We start from the raw sequence: 23,960 nt of genomic DNA, 5'->3' as shown, positions 1-23,960 counted from the left end.
TGCTGTCTTCTCACGGATGCCACCACTGCAGCCCTAGTTACAATAACCTTGCCATGTAAGCCACATACAGATGCCAAAAGAAAGCACCTGGATTCCCCTGCAGCTGCTGAGCACAACGTGCATGTGCTGGGTGATGGTGATGATGTGCTGGTCTCTTAACACAATTCCTGGCATCACATGGAGAAGCCACCCTGACACTGCACTGAACGCAGTCACAGCTCGTGAGGGAGGGTGCAGCTCTCCTGGTCTGGGGCTGCAGAGGTGCCTGGGACTGGCTGGCTGGAGAGCAGGTTTGTGGGAAAGGCCTTGGGCATTTCAGGGTGTCACAAGAAGTTGCCTGTGAGCCAGCAACATGCCCAAGCAGCAAAGAGATGGTACCCTGGGCTGCGTTAGGCAGGGTGAGGGAGGTGATCCTTCCCCTCTGCTGTATGATGACACAGCTGGAGTCCTGGATCCAGTTCTAGGCCCACTGGTGAAAGGCAGATATGACACACTGAAGCAGGTTCAGCAAAGGGCTGTGAAGATCATCAACAGCTTGGAGCATCTTTCATATAAGAAGTGGTTGAGAGAGCTGGGACTGGTTAGCCTGGAGGAGAGGAGGTTCAGAAGTGTCTTACCAATATGCATAAATCTGATGGAGAAGAACAAAGAAGACAGAACCCAGGTCTTCTCAGTGGTATCGATTAATAGGACGAGGGGTAGTGGACACAAGTGGAAATACAGGAAATTCCATTTAAACTTAAATAAAATAATTTTCACTGTGAAAATGGCCAAACACTGAAAGAGGCACTCGGGGAAGTTATGGAGCCTCCGTGTGTGGAGATACTCAAAACCCAGCTGGACACAACTGAGTAAACTGACCCTGCTTTGAGAAAGGCAGGTTGGCCTCAGTGGATTCCCCTGCAGCTGCTGAGCACAACGTGCATGTGCTGGGTGATGGTGATGATGTGCTGGTCTCTTAACACAATTCCTGGCATCACATGGAGAAGCCACCCTGACACTGCACTGAACGCAGTCACAGCTCGTGAGGGAGGGTGCAGCTCTCCTGGTCTGGGGCTGCAGAGGTGCCTGGGACTGGCTGGCTGGAGAGCAGGTTTGTGGGAAAGGCCTTGGGCATTTCAGGGTGTCACAAGAAGTTGCCTGTGAGCCAGCAACATGCCCAAGCAGCAAAGAGATGGTACCCTGGGCTGCGTTAGGCAGGGTGAGGGAGGTGATCCTTCCCCTCTGCTGTATGATGACACAGCTGGAGTCCTGGATCCAGTTCTAGGCCCACTGGTGAAAGGCAGATATGACACACTGAAGCAGGTTCAGCAAAGGGCTGTGAAGATCATCAACAGCTTGGAGCATCTTTCATATAAGAAGTGGTTGAGAGAGCTGGGACTGGTTAGCCTGGAGGAGAGGAGGTTCAGAAGTGTCTTACCAATATGCATAAATCTGATGGAGAAGAACAAAGAAGACAGAACCCAGGTCTTCTCAGTGGTATCGATTAATAGGACGAGGGGTAGTGGACACAAGTGGAAATACAGGAAATTCCATTTAAACTTAAATAAAATAATTTTCACTGTGAAAATGGCCAAACACTGAAAGAGGCACTCGGGGAAGTTATGGAGCCTCTGTGTGGAGATACTCAAAACCCAGCTGGACACAACTGAGTAAACTGACCCTGCTTTGAGAAAGGCAGGTTGGCCTCAGTGCCCTCCAGAGGTCCCTTCCAACCTCAACTGGCCTGTGATTCCATGTGACTCAAGCTTCATTATGTCCTTGCAAACTTCCCAGCCAATCTCTGCCTCCTTCCTTCCCAGCCACACTTTAAGAACTGAGCAGTGAGGTTTGTGCTTGTGATAAGATCTTTCCTGTATACTTTCCAGAAAGGAAAGTATCATGAGGTTCACCTGATTCAAGGAGCAAATTACCTTCTGCCTGGAAGAGCTTGTTCATTAATGTGTGCGCAAAAGTTGACTGATCTTGACAAGTTTCAAGGCCTGCCTGTAGAACAATACAAATGACCTATTGATCAGGATTTCTGCTTTGTGGGGTTTTCTTTCCCCAGCAGCACTGCTGATGGTAGCTGTCCTTGGGCCCAGACATATTTGCAAGGAAAAAAAAAAATAAATCAGAAATCTGAAGCTTGCATGCTGCAAACTTCCAGACCGATCCCTTTACAAGGCAATGAACTTAACTCTAAACTTGCTTCCATAACAGACTCTGAAGAAGAGGTGTGCAGGCCAGACCTTTGTTCTGTTGTGTATGAATTGTTAAGAGACCAGCACAAACATATTTTGACCGAAAGAATGTTAATATGGTTGTCAGGCTTTCACTAAGCAAATAAACCAAAAAAGGGCCACCTATTGAGGTTTTATGAGATATATGGCAAACCAGCAGTTTGCCCCAGGTTATCTGGAGAAGAAGATTTACACTGAAGGAATGATACTTACTAAAACAGTATTTATATCCTAGGTACCTTATCAGCTACCTGATTCACATTCTCAATTAATTCTCTCATGTGCTGTGTTTTCCTTTTCCCACCTTTGTTTTCCTTCTCCCTACTTTTGTCCTGAAATTTTCTGTGTCTTTTCAATTAACCTCCTATTTCAAATGTTCTGGTCTGCTTTGCTCTGAGCTCCATATATCCTCTTAAGACATCTTAATAGTGGGTGCATGGCAAAGACTAAGACTATAGATCATATTTGCTGAAGCTTGCTGTCTTTTGTGGGGACAATGTGACTTGCATTTTTGTGCCATTAGATGCACTGGAAATATTTGTGGTTTAGGTATGAAGTGTTTGCAGTGGAGCCTGAAGCATCCAGCCAATATAGTGCTAATGACTATCTGCAATGACTTGCTGATCAAAAGCAGGCTGGCTCCTTTGTTTAAAGCAGGACCTTTGCTTTTGGTTTGACATACCCAATCACGTCTGGTAGTAAGGTTTAGCTTACTGGATGCCATTGTTTTGCCTTGAGTGCCTATTTCTGGACCTATTTCTAGTGCCTATTTCCAGCCTCTTCAGGTGCCCCTTCCAAAAATTACATTCACACAGCAGCCAGTTTATCATTCCCACAAGTGAGCCTTCATGTTCACATAGCAAACCACCACCATACCACCTTGAAACTTCTGCTGGCAGCCACCAGCTATCAGCTAGCAAGATTTACTAGGCAGGTGTTGCATTCAAAAAAACAGCCACACAATGAAAACATATTCATTCACTTGCAGAAAATTATAACCTAGAATAGCATTTATGAAAAACAAACAAACAAACAAAATAACCTACTAAATCACAGCTGGACAGAAATCTGTGATTTATTTTATTTTTTTTACTCAAACAGGTAATATAACCTAGTCTTAAAATACCTATATTTATTCAGGTCAGAGTACAACATGCTTTAATATCCATTGTTTCAAACTGCCACGCTCATTGCTTCTGCTGTTGGGTGATATTTTGCCATTTGCCCATGGAGTCTGTACTACAATATATAATCCTGTTTGTTCTATGTGCTACTTTAAATATTCACATAAAATGGTGATAATCACAGACTCACAGAATCCTAGGAGTTGGAAGGGACCTCGAAAGATCATCTAGTCCAGCCCCCCAGCTAATGCCTTTATTTTTTTGGGGAAATTTCAATCTTGAGGAATATTCAGCTTAATAAAACAAAGGGGGCAGTTGGTTCCAGACCTCTCAAGTTGGACATTCTGTAACTCCCTTGTTAAAAGAATGACTCTCTGAGGTACTTCTCTCTTCAGCTGCCACCACAGCAGAAAATGAGCAGACCCCTACTCTTCTCACCTCCCCAAAAACCTGAACAGGATTTCCACCAAAGTTCTGCCCTGGAAATAAAGTCTCGGTGCCTTTTCTGCAGGGATCTGCATTATTATGTGTTGGCAGCTATAAATGCAGAACAAGCTGATGGAAGCAGATCCTGCCTGTTCAGACCCTTCCCTGGGGGTTACAAGTTATGCTTCAGGATGTCTGAATATGATGTGTTGTCGTTTCTGAACTGCTGCAGGTTGCACTCAAGTTTTCTAAAAGCCCCTGAAATTAGCACTGGTTTAATAAAATTGATGAAAAAAACGGTGTTATTCAAGGGGTGCTCTTTGACCCATCTTCGCTTGTTCAGAAGAGAGACAGGAGAGCTGCACCCACTCTCCTTAGATTCACTCATCCCAATTTACACCACCTCCTTGTTGCTCACCAGGCCGCTCATCACTGCTGCTAAAATGCCATGTAAATACAACAACATAGCTAGAGGAAGAAGCATTCCTCATTTTGTTTCCTTGCTTTGATTTTTTTCAGGACATAATGACTGAGACCTGTCACTTTTACCTTCTGTTTGCAGTGCAAGTCTGTGGCACACCTGGGCTGCTTTAAAGGGTTATGCAGACTAGGAAGGGAAAATCTGTTCAGATATTTGATGGCCTCCCTCTAGTGGCTGCTGTTGGGGAGTAAAACAGGGCTACGATGAAGTGAACCCCAAAGTTAAGTATGTGCATTAACCATTATATTAAGATGAAAGGAAGGAGGTAAACTTGGGAAGAAGGTTCATGCCATATTAGAATATGTCACAGAATTACTGATTTATTGCCAAAGCTCAATTCCTGCTCTTTCAGTGATTAAAATATTTATTTTGCAGCCTTCTTCCCCTATTATCCATCCCTCCCACCATGTCCTTACATATGATGATCGAAGGATACTAGTGACTCAAAATCTGCACATGGAGAGGTTTGTTGTTTAGGGTTTTTTTCCAGTTACCTGGCCAAGTTAAGACAAATAAGTAGGCCCCCATTTTTCAGACATGGAGAAGGGCTCCTGTGGCTGAAAATCTATCTGATTTTTCTAACCACACTCATTGATCTAGTAAAAGATGCTGTTTTCTCTTACAAGCCCTGTCCCAACAGGTGTTTAAAGAACAGGTAAGACCTGGGAAGTGCAGCCTCTTTATTCAATTTTTGGTACTTTCCTGTCTGTTCTCTGAAGTAAATATCAGCATCTTTGGCAAAATGGTGTCAGTATGTATAGCCAGCAGTTGTGTTCTGGCTTTCAAGATCTTTCTGACTGTGACTCATTAGCTTTTTACTTAACAAATGTGCACACTAGTAATTTAGACATGAGAAGTGCCAGGGATGCGTGACTGTTTATTTTCTTATAGAAAAAGATAGCAATGATAGTGTAGCGAGATAAAAGTTAGGGCTGGAAAACATCCCATTAAAAATGGAAAAAAAGCAAAGCTCCTCCAGCTGCAACAGGAGCTTTGCCTTGGTGTCTCTTTGAATCTCTTGTGCTTTGGCCTGAGGGTGCTAAGTGGAAGGTGAGACCTGCAGGCAGTGTGAGACAAGCCGAGCCAAGCTGCATCTACAGAACATCCTAAAGAAACCTGTCTCATGAGTTTATGCTTCCAGCACCAGCACAAATTAAAACTGCTGCTGCTATTCTCTTTAGTGCTTTTATTGATGTTGTAGCCTGGGGTTTTGCGAGCTAAAAATACCAGTTGGGTTCCACCTGAACCTCACTCTGGGCCAAGGTTCTCTGCCGATGTCTCAGTTCCAGGCACTCCACTGTCAGGGGGTACGTTTTAAGCTCAAACTTATTTGCAAACATGCAGGTGGAGTTAAAAAGCCACTTGAGGTCACCTGTTCCATATACACAAATGCCTCTGACGTAATGGCCTGCCAAAAGAAAAATGAAAAAAGCAACGTCAGAATCAAGGATCCAAATAATTATTTTGGAGAATTTTTGTCTGCAAGGCCACTATAAATAATCTTCTACACAACAAATATGCCAGAAGGCCTAACTCAGTGGGGACAGCTATGAACAACAGGATGCAATGAAGAAAGTTACCTCAAAATAAATAACGAGCAAAATTAGGAGGTAGCTCAGAAAATAAGTCTCATTACTTGAGACTCTTTCTCAGACAAGGCTGAAACACAGCAAAGGGGAATTTCCTTCTGCCAGTGAGGAGAACTCTATACTTTGAGCAATACTAGATTTTCTCCTAACTAATCCTGGGTAGCATTGGTGCGATAGCACTTATTTCAGCATAGCTACACTGACTTGAAACTACTGTAATTGAAGCTGACTGAAGTTCTCAAAAATTTTCTCCTCAACATGAACAACTATATTATGGATGTGGCTACTATCATTCACACAGGGACTATGAAGATGACTCCTTTTTAATGTCTTCTCTCCAAAGTGTTATTTAAAGACTACCTCACATTATGGTTATATCACGCATGGTTATAAATTGTAGTAGTAGAGGAGCAAGTTGAGTGTTTTTCTCTTTATGAACAAGAAGAAGAAATGGAGGAACATGTACAGATTACCATGACAACCTCCGTGCCCCTCTTCCATATCAATCCACTTCACTGCTTTCAGGTCACCTTCCCATGATGCGTTGGGCATGGAGCCCGGGACACCTGCAGTTAGGTAACAGAAAATTATAATTAGTTCTTTCAATAGCTATGTGCTCAGGTTTATGCCCACTTTCTGGGACCTTTCTCCACAGAAATGGGATTAATTACTTAGAGATATGTATCAACAGTTGCTTGACTGCAATCCTTGTTGTCAAGTTTCATCATTAAAAGCAGCTGTCATGATATAAACAAGATGTCAGCCCAAGATAACAAGACATTTCACTTGAGAAATAAAATCTCTCTTTTTTGCAACAGCCTCAACATGATACTGCCTGCATGTTCAATCACTCATGTCACCTTCACAGTCAGCACTGCCCTCCAAGGGCTATTTGAGCACTGGGCCACTGACACATATTGTATGCCACCTTCACATCAATTTAGTAGTAAATATTTTCTGGTATTTGTCTTTTTTTAAAAAACAGGACAAATTCAAGCATGCTATAAGTGGATGGGGTTATTGGCACTCACTTATAGCCTAAAATGTTCTATAAAAATAGATGTAACTCTAGGAAGATTCCAGGACCTATCTAGGAAATAAACTGGTAAGATGACCTCTCTTCATCAATAAATTAACAAGTTTTGTTATAACCTGTCAAACATTAATTTTAAGTAATTCAGGGGGAAAATGCTGAACACACAGTGTTTAGTATTTGCTTAAGAGTAAACAGGCAACATGTATGCAATGTGTAGGCAACTGCTGTGAGTCCAGGAAATATCATTATCTTCAGTGTAAGGCAGTAGCCTTAGGATGAAGTCTCTGCCTTTGAAAACAAGAGCTGATCAAGTACAGCTGGGAAACCTCCTTGCCTGATTTGTGGTGCAGTATCATATTTGATGCAGTGAAAGAAGTTTATTAGTTATTTATCATTAAACTGTCTTCAGAATACAAAAAAGAAAAAGAAATACACCACCTAAAATCCAAAGGTATAAAATAATGATCACTTTTTATGAACTCATAACTTTCAGCAAACTTTATCTTTCTTATTGGATCAATCAGGTGCTGGAGAAGAAAACAATGAGACTGACTGTGTAACTTGGAAAAGCCCCAGTTTCTCACTGTAGCACAAACAGTTATATATAACTTATTTGCCTGCTTGGAAAAACTGACCATCTTTCATCCATTGCTGCTCAGCAAGCAGTGACTGCAGTGCTGTACCTGAGCTATCAAAAGGCAGAACAGGAAACATGGGGAGCCAACCTGCAACAAAAAATGCAGACATTATTGCTGCCTTCTCCTAAAGAAGCTGAAAGCAAAAGAAAAGACTTACTTGCTGAAAAGCAAAGAATAAATGCTTTTTAACAAATGCAGCAGAAGTGCCAGCACTGACTGGTGGCAGTGGCCAGGGAGGAGAGGATTTGTGGCAACCTGGCCTGTCATTTGTACTGACTCTGTATACTGAAATTTTCCTTGATTGACAATGAGATGACAACAAAGCTTTTTAGAGCTTGTACAAAATGCATAATTAAGCTTTAGAGTTATGAGACCTGTGCAAAGATAAGGAACCTAAACCCTTCAGAAATTATTTCAACTACAATAAAATAGACATTTTTTTCTCCAGTTCTGACCCCTCTCTTTCTCTAAGGCCAGTTAGACCTCTTCCTGATTTTCATAACTTAAAGTGTGTATCAATAGAGACTATTTTGCAGGTTAACTACGATCCTAAACACAGTGATTTGCCAGCAGTTCTGTAAAGCACAATTTCAGCTGGCACCTGCAGCAGCCACAAGAAACCCTTGGTGTTCAAGCAGTAGCTGAGGGAGTGTCATTGTCCCAGCCTTGGCATTTTCTAAAAATTAAAGACAAAAGTAAACTGAGATTTTGTTACTTCCCCTCCTTGCTGAATGGCAACAAGTACAGCACCTCTACAGTTACTGTTATGCAACAGCTATTTTGCTTGTGAAGGACCTAAACACACTGTATAACATCCTGGGGGGTTCTTTTTCGGGTTTTTTTGTTGTTGGTTTTTTTTTTTTTAGAAATTGGGAAAAAGAGTTAAACATCAGAGGGATCTTTTTCTGTTTGCTTTCTGTGTATTTAAGGACAGCTGCTCCTGGTAGGTAAGGATGGTTGTTTGCAAACACCAAGTCATGATTTTCATACTGCGTCCAAATAGACAGTGTGATCCAACAGCAGAACCACCATAGTCCCTTGCCATAACCAAAGAGGCATGGCTGCTAAAGCCAGAACTTTATGACCTTATTTCCCCCCCTCGGTGTATTGGTCCATTATCAAATAAAATAACAAGACAACAAGTGTGGTTTTGTCCTGGGGAAAATTCGGAAAATATTACTCTTCTGCAGAAAGCATTAAGCTAAATATAACACTTCGTAAAAGACAAAAAGAGTCAGTGATGGCAGGGGATAAGCACTGTAAATGGCCTGGGATGTGCATTACCATCCCAAATTCAAAATCTGTTCATAACAGATGGCAGTAAATGTAGTGTGTGGAAAGACTTGGAAAACGCTGACACAGTGGGAAAGCAGAAAGATGCCTGACAAAACAGGAACTACCCCAGGACATCCACAAAAGCACTGGAAGGCAGTGCCTTCCAGGAATGCAAAACTACTGGCTTCTCATTACTCAGCATCTCCCAGATTGAGTAAAGTAGGCATTTTTTTAAGTTAATTAAAGACCGGAGGAAAGTGTAGCTCAGCACGGGGGGGAGGAGGGGTGGAAATGAATTTACCATGTTTTCCTTTAAAAATCTGTTTGACCAACTGATTCAGATTTGGAAGCTGTTTTGGGTTCCTCTTCTTATAAATACAATTTGTTTGACAAGTGGTGCTGATGGTGAAAGTTAATATAAACTTTGGCATTATTTCCTCACTCTACTTTGTCCAGCTCTCATCACCCACTTCATCGAGGTTAGCAGAGTTTTGTCCCTGAAAACAAGGAGGGTGGAAGAACCATTTCATGGGCAGCAGTACTGAGCACTGCTGTAGAAAGAAATTTGCTGCCACCAGGTCTTAGAAATGGCCACAAACACAACAGGACTGCTCAGGTGTGAAGACAGCCACAAGAGTCTGGAACGACAGGCCAGCCCCTCCAAGGCCTTTCATTTCATGCCTTGCTTTGGTGGCAGAGTTTTGGAGGCAGGAAAAACTAGCTCTGCTTCAAGCCAAAGGCAGTTCAACCTGCTTTTCTGCTAAGCTTATCCTGTTTTTTTGCCATGGCAATCCCAGAGAGAGCTGATCTGCATGTGTTGCCCCCAAGAAGCCACCCACTCCCTTTCCTCCTTGCATGGCTGTGAGCCACTGTGTTGACATTTTGTGACACAAACATAAACCAACATAGGGCTGGAACTCTTGCAGCATAGAAGACTGCCTTATTTGCCTTGACCTTCTAATTCCCATACCTGTAATCTCAGGATCAAACCAACACATCAGTTCAAACCTGGCTGCCAACAGGCGAGTCTTCACCAGTCCCCTGAAACACCCTGTGCTTCCTCGTTAGCACCACTCTCTAGAAAAGAGGACAACTTCTTTACATCTGTGTGCCATCAACTGATCCATCCGAGCTTTTCTCCTGCACTTTATAAGCTGGTGAACAGGAATATGGACCTCAATAATCTGTCCATAATGGTGTACACATCACCCTTGGGAAAATTATTCTGCAACACCTGGTTGAAACCAGCCATAATTTTTGCTGGAATGTGGGGCCATGTATTTATGTTTGGGAAACATGCAGGGCTTGAGGTATACCATGTATAGAATGATAGAATTAAAGAATCATCAAATGGTTTGGGTAGGAAGGGGCCTTTAAAGGTCATCTAGTCCAATCCCTTTGCAATGACCAGGAACATCTTTACCTAGATCAGGTTGCTCAGAGTCCTGTCCAACCTGACCTTGAATGTGTCCAGGGATGGGTCTTCTACCACCTTTCTGGGCAACCTGGGTCAGTGTTTCACCAGCCTCATTGTATTTTTTTTTCCTTGTATCTATAAAAAAATCTGCTTTCTTTTAGTTTAAAATCATTACCCCTTGTTTGTCCTATTGCAACAGGCCATATCAGTAAGAAGTGCATACTCTCTCTTCTATGAGTGAAGGCATGCAACCCACCCATGTGTGAGAGGGACCTGGATATTTACAAACCCCTTTGGTGGCTTGTGAAGAAGCAAGATAGTAGAAGGAAATACACATGGGACTAATTTAGACAGTATGGCCAAAGAGAGTGGAAGCTGCATCCCTAAGTCTTCATGGGGTAGAGCAGCTGCTGCTAAGCAGGAAGGCATGTGGTTTTCCTGAACTCACCACACTGCAAAGTCCACCAGTCCTAGGCACTTCCCTTACCTAGTCACAGGTGCCATTTCCACCAGAAGGCAGCCCAGACAAGTGGATAAATCTCTGGGATGTCAGCCTCTAGGTCAAGGAGGCTCAGTACACCTTCCTTGCTTGCCACTAGTGCTGCCAACATGGGCTGTCATCTGCCTGGGTGTTTCTCCATGTGAAACAACAGGACTGGTGGCAACACACTGGTGGGCACCACAGAGAGCTGCAGCTGGCAACACCTCCACAGAGAGGTGAGCCATGGTGGCTGCCACAAAGAGCTGGCACCACACCCTATTTTAAGTTATATCTTCTCAGATGAACTACAATATCTGAATGATGGATAGAAGACAAGAGTAATTTCTCAGGAAAATCTGCCATAAAGAAGGTCTACTTGTGATTGCTGTGACTGTGTTGCAACACCTTCCCTTAAGCAGGTTTTTTGAAAGAAGAAGATTTTGATGATGAGATTACGACAGCTTTGCAGGCATGAGACTCAGTAACAGTCACAGGAAAATCACTATTTTTAGTATCTTATTCTTACAGGAAGTTCTTGCTCAATCAGGAAGTCTCATTAAAATAATGAAGGACATGATCAAGAGAATAAGGATTAGTTACATGAGCAATGCTGCAGACATAGGTACAAAGTACTTTTTTTTCTAGAACATGGCTTTTTCAACTAGTGTCACTGTCTGGAATCATATTAAAGAACTTCTGCCTTTCTCTCTGTCTTTTGAAGCATGTGCACTAAGCTAAGGAAAAGGAATAATTTTATCAGGCAGAACAGAACTGCAATGGAACAAGTTAATATGATGCTTTACAGAGAAGGTCATTCCAGGAGCCTATCTACAAGCAACAGTGGGATAGAGAGGTATCAAAGCAGTTTTGCATTATTAAGTTGCTGTAGTGAGGAGTTCAGTGCAAACTACATTGTAAAAAAAAATAACAAAAAACCCACAGGTTTGCTTGTTCAAGCAACTGGCAGCATAAAAACTAGGGGATTGGCTATCGTGACAGATTCATGTGCTAGCAGTACTACTCAAAATTTTCTGGTATTACTCTTGTATCTCACTCCCACATCCAAGGGATGTGAATGAGATGTTCCTAGAGAGCCACCAGCTCTCGTTTAGATATGAAACTACTGCTTCAGAAGAACTGCAGTGAAATTCTAACAGGGACAGCTCCCATCTCTCTTGAGAGCATACTGGTTTGACTCACAGCATTACCCACCACATGCCTTCCATTACCTGAGCCATACTGTATGCCAACTGCCTTCCTTATTATTTTTACCTACAGTTTAGCTCCCAACTGAGGAGTTACCATCAGGATGGTGCAGATATACTTCCAAAGTTTGGGGGTGATTTAAAATTCCATTTCCAAACACAGATATCCATCATTTTCATTCCTTCCCAATCATTGACAAAATGAATGTGTCAGTGACCTATAACCTGCTTGGAGAGAGCTGAGGTGTATCTGATTATTTGTACTTAGAAAGACACAATATGCAACTGCATAAAAAAATTTAAATTGTAGTTGGCAAACAGCTGGGTGAATCCTTGGAAAAGCAAGCACAACCTGAATGTAGTGACATCTTCTATGGCTTCCCAATTTCCATTTTGGATTAGAAGCAACAGGAGATAAGAACTTCACTCAAAGATAGCGAGTTGAGTTTGCTGATTTCTCCAGGTCAACAGAAAGCTGCTGAAGGCCCTGTGGTTCTGTGATCTGCCCATTCAGACCAGAGTGGTATGGGTTTGCAGTATTGTACAGGACACTGTGGGCTACCCCTTCTAGTTATCAACTCTTCCCCGTTCACACTGATGCAAAAGTTTGTCTAGTTTTTCAGCAGGCAGTGATAGCATGCTATGTACTCCATGACCCTTTTAGGCTGGCACAAAAACAAAAGTGACACACTGCTCCTTCTATTTCCCCTCCTCTCTGGGACACAAGACCCATGGCTGGTCCCTGTTCTTCAAGCTTCTTGCAGAAACCAGGAATAAAAGTGATTCTGCCCTGTTGATTTCCCTGCAAAACCCCAGTTTCCCTTACGCCAACTGCCTGTCAAGCCCCACACATGATGATCTCTCTGGAGGGATATGCATGACCAAGGTGCATCCCAGAGGTGGAAACATACTGTCCATGGGTGACGAGGTGAATTTTGTGCAGGTTAAAATGAGAGCAGGAGAGAGAGGTGCTAATGTGGCTAATGACTGACACGGCTGTCAACCACCTTGTGCTCCATGTAAGGGCAAACTACCCCAACCTTGTTGCTGTTGCTCTCTGCAGCGACAGGCATCCAGTAATTGCTGAGCATGGCACCATGGCACCATCAACATTTGGGAGGGAGAAAGAACCACAAGTTAGGGTCTTGTCATGAAAGCTTAGAAAGGCTGCTCTAGCACAGCAAGATGCATCTACAGCCTTGCACAGCTGCCAGGACACAACTGGACACTCATACAGGTCGGGGAATGACTGAATGATCTGTAACACCCAGTTGTTGAATGCAAACTTTCTCTTTCAGCTGATAGACTGAGGGGGCTGCTAAGGCTTTACAGCTCTTCTCATGGGACCAGCAATACTCATTGCATCTCTGGAAAACTGAGACTGATACCCCAGACAAATGATCCTCCAGTGGCCTGGTGTCCCCCCACACTTCCCTGCCGTACGCACCTCTGAGTTGGAAAAACAGGTACTGGGATGAGGTTATTGATGCTGGGCTTGAGGTGAGGGGAAAAAAACAGTGTGTCTGGATGAGAATTCTCTCATGCAGGGTTTTGTGGTATCCAGGAACAAGGATTTTGGATGAGTGCCAGAATCTACCATCTCCTATGCTTACCATCAGGGAAGGAAAGCACTAGGAAAGGCGATGTTGGACAACAGGTGAAGTTCAGCATGAGGAAAATGGCCAGAGATGGAGAGCAAGGAAAGACTTATTGAGCCATAATAAACATACAGCTAAGGGAAGACTAACCAAAAAAGAATCCTGGTAGGAGACAGCAACTATGGAAGACCAGATGTCACATTGCTATTTATGCAACATAAGCCCTTGACATTTCAGAGTCTTCTGCTGGTGCATACTTGCTGGTATGAGCTTTAGGACCACCACTGTGCTTGGCAGTGATGCAGACTTCCCCTTGATTGTCCCCCTTAGCACTAGATGTGCTGCTAATGCACAGCTTCTGGCTTAGTTCCACTGGAGAAGGAATCCAGTCCTCATGGGCTAAGATCATTATCTAAATAAAACCAGCGTGCAGCAGGGAGGCAACCAGTGGAGGGAAAGCATTTCAGAAGCACTCTTCTGCTTCCAAATAAAATATTAATTGCGTAACCACGATCAGCAAAGAAAATGTGCTTGCACTCTGTGTTCAGAGTGCTGTGCTCTGAGTGTGCAACAAGGCAATGCCTTTTGGAGACACAATGGCTAGTTGCAATTCCACAACCATTTCCCTCGGTGACAATGCCACGTGAAGCATACTCCTGAAGTTCTTACTCCTCTTGTTCATGACTGTGCACAGTCATGTTATGACTCAGTTATGCTGATGCAGTTTCCATGGAGTTACACAGTGAATTCCAGTGGCACAGCATCCTGCTAGGAATAATTCTTCCCCAAAAACATCAGAACCCAAGTTCTCCTTCTGATAGCTGAGTTTCTTGTTGTGCCTACACTGCTTGTAGCGTTTGGCCAGCTTGGATATTGCAATGCAACACCTCATAGTGCCTTTCCAGAGTTCTCCAAGAAGAGTCACTCCAAAACTTCTCTGCTTCTTCACACAATTTCTTGAATCTTGATTGCAGTTTGCTTCTAAATCCAGCTGTAGACATGGCCCCAGATGTAACAACCCCTGCTTCTAGGAATAGAGAGGTCCTTCTCATCTGCTAGTGAACAGAGTGAAGGGAACCTCTAGGGCTGGCTTTTTTCAGAAGCCCTGTGGAGAGGAGGATGCTCTGCTGGCAACTGTTCATTAATAAATAGGTAAAGACCTAATGTACTTTTCAGTGGTACAGCATCTCCATGCATATTGGTTCAATTCTGACATTAAAGACAGTGTCTATTAAAACACTGCTGTCCCTGCTGCAAGGCAGAAGCTGTTGCATGTACCCCAGTGAAGCAAGTCACCCTGAGTACAGCTGCCACCCTAAGTAGCTGGTCAAGGGAAGGATAAAAAGAGTAGAGAGGCAACACCTCAGGTGGATTTCCCAGGCTGCAGTAACATTTCTACTGTCTTGTAACTGGACAAATATAACAGATGCCAACTTGCTGAAAGGCTGTCAAGGAGCACTTTGGGAAAGGCCTTACTTAGTAACAGCAACATGATGAGCACTCTCGTATGGATGAAATAGGACCTTCTTGGCAGGCTTGAATTTGGGAGGATTTCCCCAAAATGAAACCTGAACAAGAAACTTGGAAAACAGGTGCAGGAAAGCAAGGAAGAGACTTGCTTCGCAGTTACACAACCGCATTCAGTCACAGTTTTGAAAGAAGCAATGAGGTTGGTAATTAAAATGATCTGGGAGCCTTTTTACATACCATTTGCCACTGGAGATTCGTTCCCTGTCCCTGAAACACCCTGACTGTTGATTTCCATAACCACCAAGCCCCTTCAGTCCTGCCAGCACAGCCATTTATAGGACTATGAAGTGACCCAGGGCCAGGACTGATTACAAATACACTTTTTTACATTTTCCAGGCTGATGTTAACCCAGATAATTTAAGACAGAAGGATCATCCATATAGATGAACTCAGTGCCAGCAGCAAAAATTTTAAAGTAAAAAATGGATGCTATTTTTACAGGATATTGCAGTAAACTACCCATGGTACACAGATGACATTTGTTCTTCAGACTGTGGGCTAGCCCTTTTAAAATATTTATTTTGGCTTTGAGGATGCACTCTTGAATATTTCCATGTACTTGCTTGTCAGTTGGAGGGTGTGCATGGTATAATCTTGAAGATTAAGGCAGACAAAGCTATGACTTGTTTCGCTGTGATCAATGTGAGAGAACTTCCTATGGGTAAAAGCTTTAGCACAAAGGCCTGAGCTGCTTTAAACAGGCAAAGTCTGTAATAGTGATTTATCCCTTGGGACTTGAAAGTTTGTGTTTCCATATCCTCATTTCCTAGAAATATGCCTTAAATGCAATAACAAAAATATGTTGAACTAGCAGTATTGTATTCCCTAAATACGTTTCTTGTCTGTATTGGGATGAAAATTCTACAGAAACTTGATACTGATAAAACACATGCAATACCTTCAAATATTTCTGCTCTTCCCTTCCAATCTCAGAAGGTAAAAAAGTGTCTGCATGCAAGTGGTGTTGTAGAAGGTGGTGTGAGCCAGACACATGGCTCAACATCACTGAAAGGGGAAGGTTCGGCTACTGTTCCTCCTCTCCTTCCCATTTTTCTCTCCTTTCTCACATCTTCATCTTCACCCCCAGCTTTTCTTTGTGCTGCCTTCAGTGCTGACCAGATTCTTCATCAAGTCAATCCATTTCACAGGCTCAGAAAAAAGGTAGATTGTTTTTCTTCAGAGATAGTGAGTTGAACTTGTAAAACTCCTGGACAGGGCTGATAGGCAGAAGGGAGTTGGAAGGGAAGAGCAGAAGGCAGGAGAAAGTGTCCTATTTTTGCAACAATGAGCTTTTAGAGCTCAGTCATCATGTGCAACCTCACCCTTAGTAAAGAAACAGGGTTGATGCAGAAGCAACAGTGCAACCACACTCTGTTATTCTGCAGGTGAGCCAATTCTGGAAAATCAGTTTGATCCAGCGCATTAGACTGGGAGTCAGATGTTAGTGCTTCAGTGCTGGCTTTGCCCATGGTCTGGTTTAGAACACTGGGAATATAATTTTGCCCTTTTCTGCCTTCATCTGTGAATGGCAAATGACAGTACTGATCCCCCTTGCAAAGCATGTTGGTGTCTCTGAATAAAAAGTGCTGCTATTACTTCTCTTGAGCTTTATATTCCCACTTGAGCCATGTGCAAGTTACTAATGGAGCAGCATATGCATATGTCAATGTACACATCAGTGTGCACCCTGAGGAGTTATTACCTGAGACTGCCTTTATCCGAAGTCAAGCATATGCTGTGACCCCATCTCATGAAAGTGGGGATAGGATTTTAGGTTGGAAGAGGATTCAGTAAGACTGACCTCTCGGTAGGACTCGGTAGGATGGACTGTGGATGCACAGCTCTCCCACAGTGACCAGAATCTGCTTTCTGCTCTACATGAGCAGAGAGGGGAAAGGTGGCCCAGTGGTGGGACTGCTGGCCTAGGATGTGGCCACAAACCTGCACTATGGTGGTGCATCCTTCTTGTGTCACCTGAGGGAAGTGGTTTAAGGCCAGTCACTTCAAGCCTACATACTTTGCAAATACTTTTCCTTAATTTCTCCATGCTTTTCTTCATTATCTAAAGAGCGAGTTTCAATAATTTTCTGTTGCACAGGAGTCATATGGCCTGAGATAAATACCAAGGATAAGTTAAGAATGTTATGTTAAAACAACTGAGGGGAAATTGAAATTCTCTAGTCTTTAGGGGACTAAAAAAATAAAAATTAAAATCTTGATCTTCATTGTATGGCTCTGGGAAATCAGCTGGTTTAAGATTTGGGGACCAAACCATCTTTTTAATAATCTTTTATCTGAACTAAGATTATAACAGCTGGCTGAAACTACAAATATCTGTTTTATTAAGTTATTTCATTATATGTTGTACATCCAAACTGGTCCTTTAATGATCTCTACACTTGCCTGGCAGCCTCCAGCTATTTCTGTTAGCAGCTGGACCACTGCTTGACATGATTATCTCCCTTCATATGCATGAAAAGCTTAAAGGAAGGGGCTTGGTCATACTAGGACAAGGGGGTTTTGTTAGAGCCAGGAACCAAGTCCCATGCACTGAAAGGGACTTCTCACCTCAGAGTTGCTCGAAGCTCTGAATCTGGCTCAGGTATGACCAAGTGAGACTCTCCATGCTATGCTTACAAGTTTGGATTAAAAATCCTGAACAAGGGCAGCCCTGACTACATCTGTGAGAGCTGTGTAGCCATTGTTGTTCACCCTAAAGTCAGGGCAGAGAAAACAAGGAAACAGAAGGAAGCGTATCTGGTGTGGAAATGTTTCATAATTTTTTTATTCCTCTTTCTGAAGCAAAGAGTACAAGCACCAAAGAATATTAAGGCAGTGTGCAACACTGGAAGATGTACAGTGATGATGATGGAAATAAATTCAATATGCAGCCTATGTAAGCTACACAGTGCAGTACAACAAATGGCAACCATCTAAAGCTTTCTGATTGTGGGGTACACATTTAGTCCCAGGTTTCATTCTTTTGAGGCAATGGACTATAAAATGACAGCAGCCAGCTTCCTGGGAAAGTCAGCTAACTACAAATAATATATGCTGAGGATTATAGCATAAATATCTCAACCAGTAATCATTTGTGTATTTTGTGCATGCCAGTTGTAAAATACAGTTATCAGAAGAGCAAGACCTATGCTCAGAGAGAGTTTACATGATCATTTGAAAGCAGACTTGTCTTGAGAAATGGGCCCTCAGTCTGCTGCTTAGGGTAAAGCAGACATGATCTGCATCTCCATTACTGCTCCATGCTTTTGTTTCCCACAAGTTACAGTAGGAAGAGGGTAGAAAGAAAAAAGCAGAAGAAGAAATTAATCCTTGCTTCCTTTCCTAATATCCCTGCTTTGGGCTGCTGTGCAGCTTTAAGGAGTTGGGTGCAGTGAAGTCCTACCAGGTGCTTCTAAAAGAAATATGCATGGGGGAGAAGTCCCATGCATCTTCTGACCCTTTCCCAATTGTAAGAACAAGGCAAAACTAATTGTAAATGTAGAAGGTGAAGATTAAAATTATGTCTGTGATTCTTCTTCTCTGAACAAATCCTTGACCCTGTACAATGGAGTTTAGACAGTAGTTACATGTACATGGGGTTTTGCTGGTATTATGGGTGAGCTGGTGTGTGTGCATATGTGTGCACCCACAGAAAGGCATGTGAAGGCTATAAGCAGATTCCAGCCTGAACTTTTTTGGCCTTGGAATAGTAGATAGAGGGGGAGGAACTGACTTCTATTTGTGGAAAAATCAAATTATCTCCAGCAAAACACACATCTTATTAAAAAATAACACCTTCACTACAATGCTTATATGGCTTGAGTGGTTTTGTCTTCATTCCTTCCCTTTTCTTCATCTCAATTTTCACAGGTAAAAGGCTTAAATCAGCTGAAATGCCCAAGGATTTAAATTCTAAGTTAGATCCACTGGTCTTCTTCCTGCTCAGCTGCAGAGTGTTAATCCTGCATGGCATGGTCATCTCTCCCTCAGGGGTTGAAAAGGGCAAATAAGCTTATTTGACAGATCAGCCTTTAATATCAATTATGAGCTGATTAAATTTTTCATCTAGGCTTTGCCAAAATCAGCCTGAGATACGTGTCCCTGGGTGTGCGTGTGTGCATGGATGTATCTGTAGAAACCAAAAGCGAAGCTGAACTCACCCGGGATCCTGTTGAGCGTCACCCAGAAGTGCTCGTCGGGGCTGTAGGTGTCCTCAGACCAGGCCAGCAGGTCGATGGCCCGTGGGTCCCGCAGCACAAACTCCACGAAGGGCCGGGTGAGAGCCACGTAGGCAGAGCCAAAGTAGATGGTCAGGTTGTGTGGCGGGGGAGCCTTGCGCACCGGCGTCCATAGCATGAAGGAGAAGAAGGAGTAGAGCTGCTCCCTGTGCACGTACCTGGTGCGGGAGGTGATATGCGGGGGCGGCAGCACCCCGGGGGTGACGTTCTTCCCCCCGAAGCCCTTCAGCAGCCGGACGATCTCCCGGTTGGTCTTCAAGGGGAAGTCCTGGCCGCAGGTGTTGAGCAGGTAGCGCCAGGGCACGGCCGAGGCCAGCAGGTCCCTCATGCAGTGGAGGTCAGCCCGCAGGCGTGAGACTCCGCCGTAGACCACCTGCTCCGCCCGGGAGGCCAGGAAGGCGTTGGGGAAGCAGCCCACCAGGCGCCCCACTGCCTGCTGGAAGCGGGCGGGCGCCTTGGCATCCACGTGGATGCAGTAGATGTTTTGGGGCATGTAGACCGCCCTGAAGAGCTGCTCAAAGGTCTCAAACTCCTTGTGCAGGGTCATGACGTAGGCGATGGGGAAGGCGGCCTCCTCAGCGGAGAGTGCGCGGGTGATGTAGCGGTTCTGCGCAATGTACTCCATGCAGCTGGATTCTCTGAACCATGTTTCTAAAGCGTTCTCCTTCAGAAAGGTCTCCTTACCTTCAATAAGTGCTGTACAGGCTTCTTCTAAGGTCGAACTCGCTGAGAAATTCAACTTCCTAAGAGATTTTTGTGTGTGCAAATTAATTGCATAGAAAACGAACGGAAGTGAAACACTGAGAATCAGGACAGCAAAGAAGCAAGATCTGAGTGTATTCATTGCCAGTCAGAAAAGAAAGTCTCACTTGAAATACTGCTGTAAAGTTAGATCAGGCACCACAAAGAGCTGGTTTCGCTGGACGTGCTTGCTTCCTGCTGGAGAACACACGCGTCTGTCTGATGGGTGCACTGACATGCAGTTGCTGTCCTTTCAGTATTGATGGTTTCATAGTCATCATTGATGTGGAAGCAGCAAAAGTAGCAAATAACTTGCCAGTGGAAGCTTCTCCGCAGCACCCTGAAGATTAAACAGACACATTGCATAGTTACTGGCTTGGCAAAGAACAGCCAGTCCCCAAATTAAATTTATGGTCATGTTCTTAACTGCTCCCTCCCCGCTCCCCCTGCATGTATCATACAGCTGTAAAACCTCCTGTGCATTCATGCTGTGACAGGAAAACCACATATATCTCTCTTGTATCATTCTATATTTTACTTACAGGAATGTGTTTGGGTTTTTTTAAGCACACAAGTGTATCAGTCATTGCTGCTTCAGAATTATGAAAGGCTTTTTCAGCACACTGTGCTTACATTTAAAGCCACCAACACTCACATGCAAGCAGCAGGAGAATCTTTTTTGTCCATGTAGATTTACATGAGAGCCAGCAGGTTTTTGCAGCAATGTTTTCTTCATTTGCTAGTTTGAAACCTGCCAAATCGTTTCTGCTAACTGTCCTGGGTGAGTTCAGATGAGCTCTGGGCTTGCATCACAAGGAACTGGGTTTGCAAAACCTGCTATTTAAATTACTTAAGCTGACCTTAGGCTTTCTGATGAGACATTCTTGTCCTAAGACCCACACAAACGTTTGCTATAACAACATGCTTAGGTATATGGGAGCTTGTGGCATGACTGACTAAAGTGAAATACTTACTTGTTAACTCTCTCTTTTCCAGCTGTGAGTTTCCTTACGTTAATCTCCTGCCACGAGACAGTCCATTTCCAGCACAAACTTCTTCTAACATCATGACCTGTTGCTCCAAAATGATGTAATGCTAAGACAATATTAGATGATCTGAGATTATGCCAGTAAAGTTTTGACTGGGCAGTCCAGCGTTCTACAGAGGCAGAAATACCATCATCTACCTTACAACTCATGCAGACAAGCCACCTCAGGCACTGGCATGTCCCTCCTAGGAGCTGCTCTTTCCTCCCATTCTGGCTCCAGTCTCCAGGAGTCTTTGCTCAAACAGATTGAAGGTTGCAGGTGGCAGCTTCAGCCCATCAGGTATGTCACAAGCTGTAATGAGGAGGAGAGCACTGGAGAAACTTTCTAAGGACTTGTAGCCAGATTGTTGCCAAAGTGGGGCACTGGTGCAGGACGTGGGACAGACCTGGCAAGTCAGGCTTACTCAGTGACAGCAAAAAGCAGAGCAGCTCCTCACCAGGGAGTCATCAGGGGCAGGTAAGGACACTGGAGATCCAATGCAGCTGTCTTCATAGACACCAGCACCTCTGGAAGGAGGATGGCTCTAATGGAGCCGAGGGGCTGGAACAGAGGCATGCAAAGTCCCAGGAAATAATGGAGACTTGTTTGATGCTGCTGAGAAGTCATCTGGAAAATACTGCCACAGCCCACTTTGTTAAAAGGAGGATTCAGAGATACGAGCAGACGCTGAGGTCAGACCACTGTCCAAGTCCCATTAAAGAAGCACACCATGAAGGGAAAACATGTCCCAGCTCAGGGACTGGTGAATCCTGTGGTGCAGACCTGCCTGGAACACTTCAATCCACTGCTCCTTCCTAATTAGATTGTTACAGCAAATTATATCCAGGAGTGAACACCACTCACCTATCTGACAGCTCAGTAACACAAACCAGCATGACCAGAGGTGAGTAGAAGCCCAGCAGCTTCTTCCTGTCCTTTGTGTACTCCACAGCCCATCTAGTTTAACACCTCCCCACTTGATCACTGAGCCAGCTGACTGCAAGACCATTTCTTCCCCTGTGCCATAGTCTTAGCACGAGACGTCCATCCAGCTGGAGACAGGACAATGTGGAAGGAGGAAAACTGGAGACAGGTGCCAGCATTCTTGCGAGAGGCAGGATTCCTTTGGGGGGGTATCAGCTGGGAGCAGAGAGCACAGGTAGCTTTTCCAAAGTACCAAAGGCTGAGATCTTCCAAGGCATTTTAGATGCCTTTGAAAAAGTCTGCCCAGATGCTTTTTAAAACTGTTTTAGGCACTGTGTAACCTCCTATACAGCTAGGAGGTCTTTTAAGAAGTTTAAATATATACATGTATACATGCCTGTGTATACAGAAACTGTTTTCTCTCAGGTGTTGAAGTTTGCATTACTGCTACGGTCTAGCAAATAATTAAGCTACATTCAGAAAGTAAGAGAAAGTCCGGCTCACAACAGGAGTGAAAAGCAAGAGTTAACATTTCTTTGCTACTGTTTCTTTCTTGCACAGACATTGCAGCCAACACCCTTGGAGCCACTCAGGCTAACCATGATTCTTTGGTACTGCCAGCCTTCAGGGAAGGGAGGCTGCACACTGGCTGTTACTTCTTAGTCATAGTGCCTCCATTCTCCAGCACAGTTAGTATTTAAAAAACAGGAAATATACATGCAAAAGATTTATGTGGAAAACAAAGATCTAGATTTTTTTAATTATTATTGTTTGTTTGATTTTTTTACTACTTCTCCTGGGTGCTGATCTCTATGACATAAGACCCACGCTTGGGATTATAGGCAGAAATCACACACACACAAACACAAAAAGAACAGGGCAATGGAGTGTACAAGTCACATGAGCCATGTCAATTAAAAAAACCCTCTTTCTCAGGTATTAGTGAACTGCCAATTTTACAGGCTCATCTCAATTTCAGATGCAGGGAGAAACCAAATCTAGATGTAAATTCAAAAGAGCAGCAAAGTGGCAGCAGACTTCATGGATTGCATTGAACCTCAGCATGTTTTGAGTGCAAAAACTGAGTCACTGGACAAAAATATACTAGAAGATCAAATTTACCATGCTATTTGACAAAGGCTGCATAGGCAGGGTCTGTGTTAATAGAACTAAAACTGCTGCTGAGACTCACAGAGCAGCTTCTTTGTATTGTTGTTCCCTGGACCTGCATTGTAGTGATTCTCATTTTAGCATGAGACATTTAGTGTGGCTTCTGTAGTGGAAACACACTTCCCAGGAGAATTAATGATGGAAATAACTTCTCTGGGGATGCATGGGAACAGACCTTGCCAGAAAAAGAGGATATTATTTTAGGAATATAGTTAACACTCAGTAAACTGCTCCTGACCATAATCAATACAGGTAATTGGTTTCAGCTAATTTGTTAGCTAATTAAAAAGCAAGATGCAAAAGCTTTGTACATCAGTTTTGAGTTCCTGTTTGGCCTCGGTCAGTTGTGACAAACATTATACATTTCATGCCTATTTGGAGTCACTTGGCATTTTCTATTCCATTGTTAGGACAACCATGTATCATGACATTCCTTTTCATGACCCTCGCATGCAAAGATCTTAGTTTTAATTGATACCATTGTTAAAATCACAACAAGGCAATTGTGAGCAAACAATTTCTCCTCAGTGTTGTTTTTCTAGTCAGGAAATGCAGGGAGCCACAGTCCACTGTTTTGTGCTCCTCCTCCCTCACACATTCTTGCATAAAGGCGAGTCTGCCTTGTTCTTGTGCTGCTCTGGGATACCCTGCAGTGTGCACGGTCTCCCCAGAACTCTCTTCTTGGAGCAACCCTGCCTGGAAGCAATCTTCTCTAACATGTGCCTTACTCACATACCCCACCTGAGCTAGAAGGGATATACAAACTGTATAACACTGGGAAAGAAAAAGCAGTCTTGGCACAAGAGCAGTTAAAGATTATTCCTGTCTCTTCTCCT

At 43.6% G+C, this 23,960-nt stretch overlaps 1 protein-coding gene across 1 annotated transcript in view; it reads right to left on the bottom strand.

Moving 5' to 3' along the window:
- Positions 1-5,470: 5,470 nt before the first annotated feature.
- Positions 5,471-23,960, bottom strand: part of GCNT2 (glucosaminyl (N-acetyl) transferase 2, I-branching enzyme (I blood group)) — a 24,194-nt gene continuing 5,704 nt past the window's right edge. The window contains exons 2-4 of the mRNA XM_010000983.1: positions 19,184-20,004; positions 6,316-6,408; positions 5,471-5,661 (exon numbers count right to left, since the gene is read on the bottom strand). Of these exons, the coding sequence (XP_009999285.1) occupies positions 5,471-5,661; positions 6,316-6,408; positions 19,184-20,004 (1,105 nt within the window). The remainder of the gene's footprint in view (positions 5,662-6,315; positions 6,409-19,183; positions 20,005-23,960) is intronic.

Source organism: Chaetura pelagica, unplaced genomic scaffold (assembly GCF_000747805.2).
Source record: "Chaetura pelagica isolate M959 unplaced genomic scaffold, ChaPel_1.0 scaffold104, whole genome shotgun sequence".
In the NCBI taxonomy this organism is placed as follows: Eukaryota; Metazoa; Chordata; class Aves; order Apodiformes; family Apodidae; genus Chaetura; species Chaetura pelagica.
This window is presented reverse-complemented; position numbering and strand designations above follow the sequence as displayed.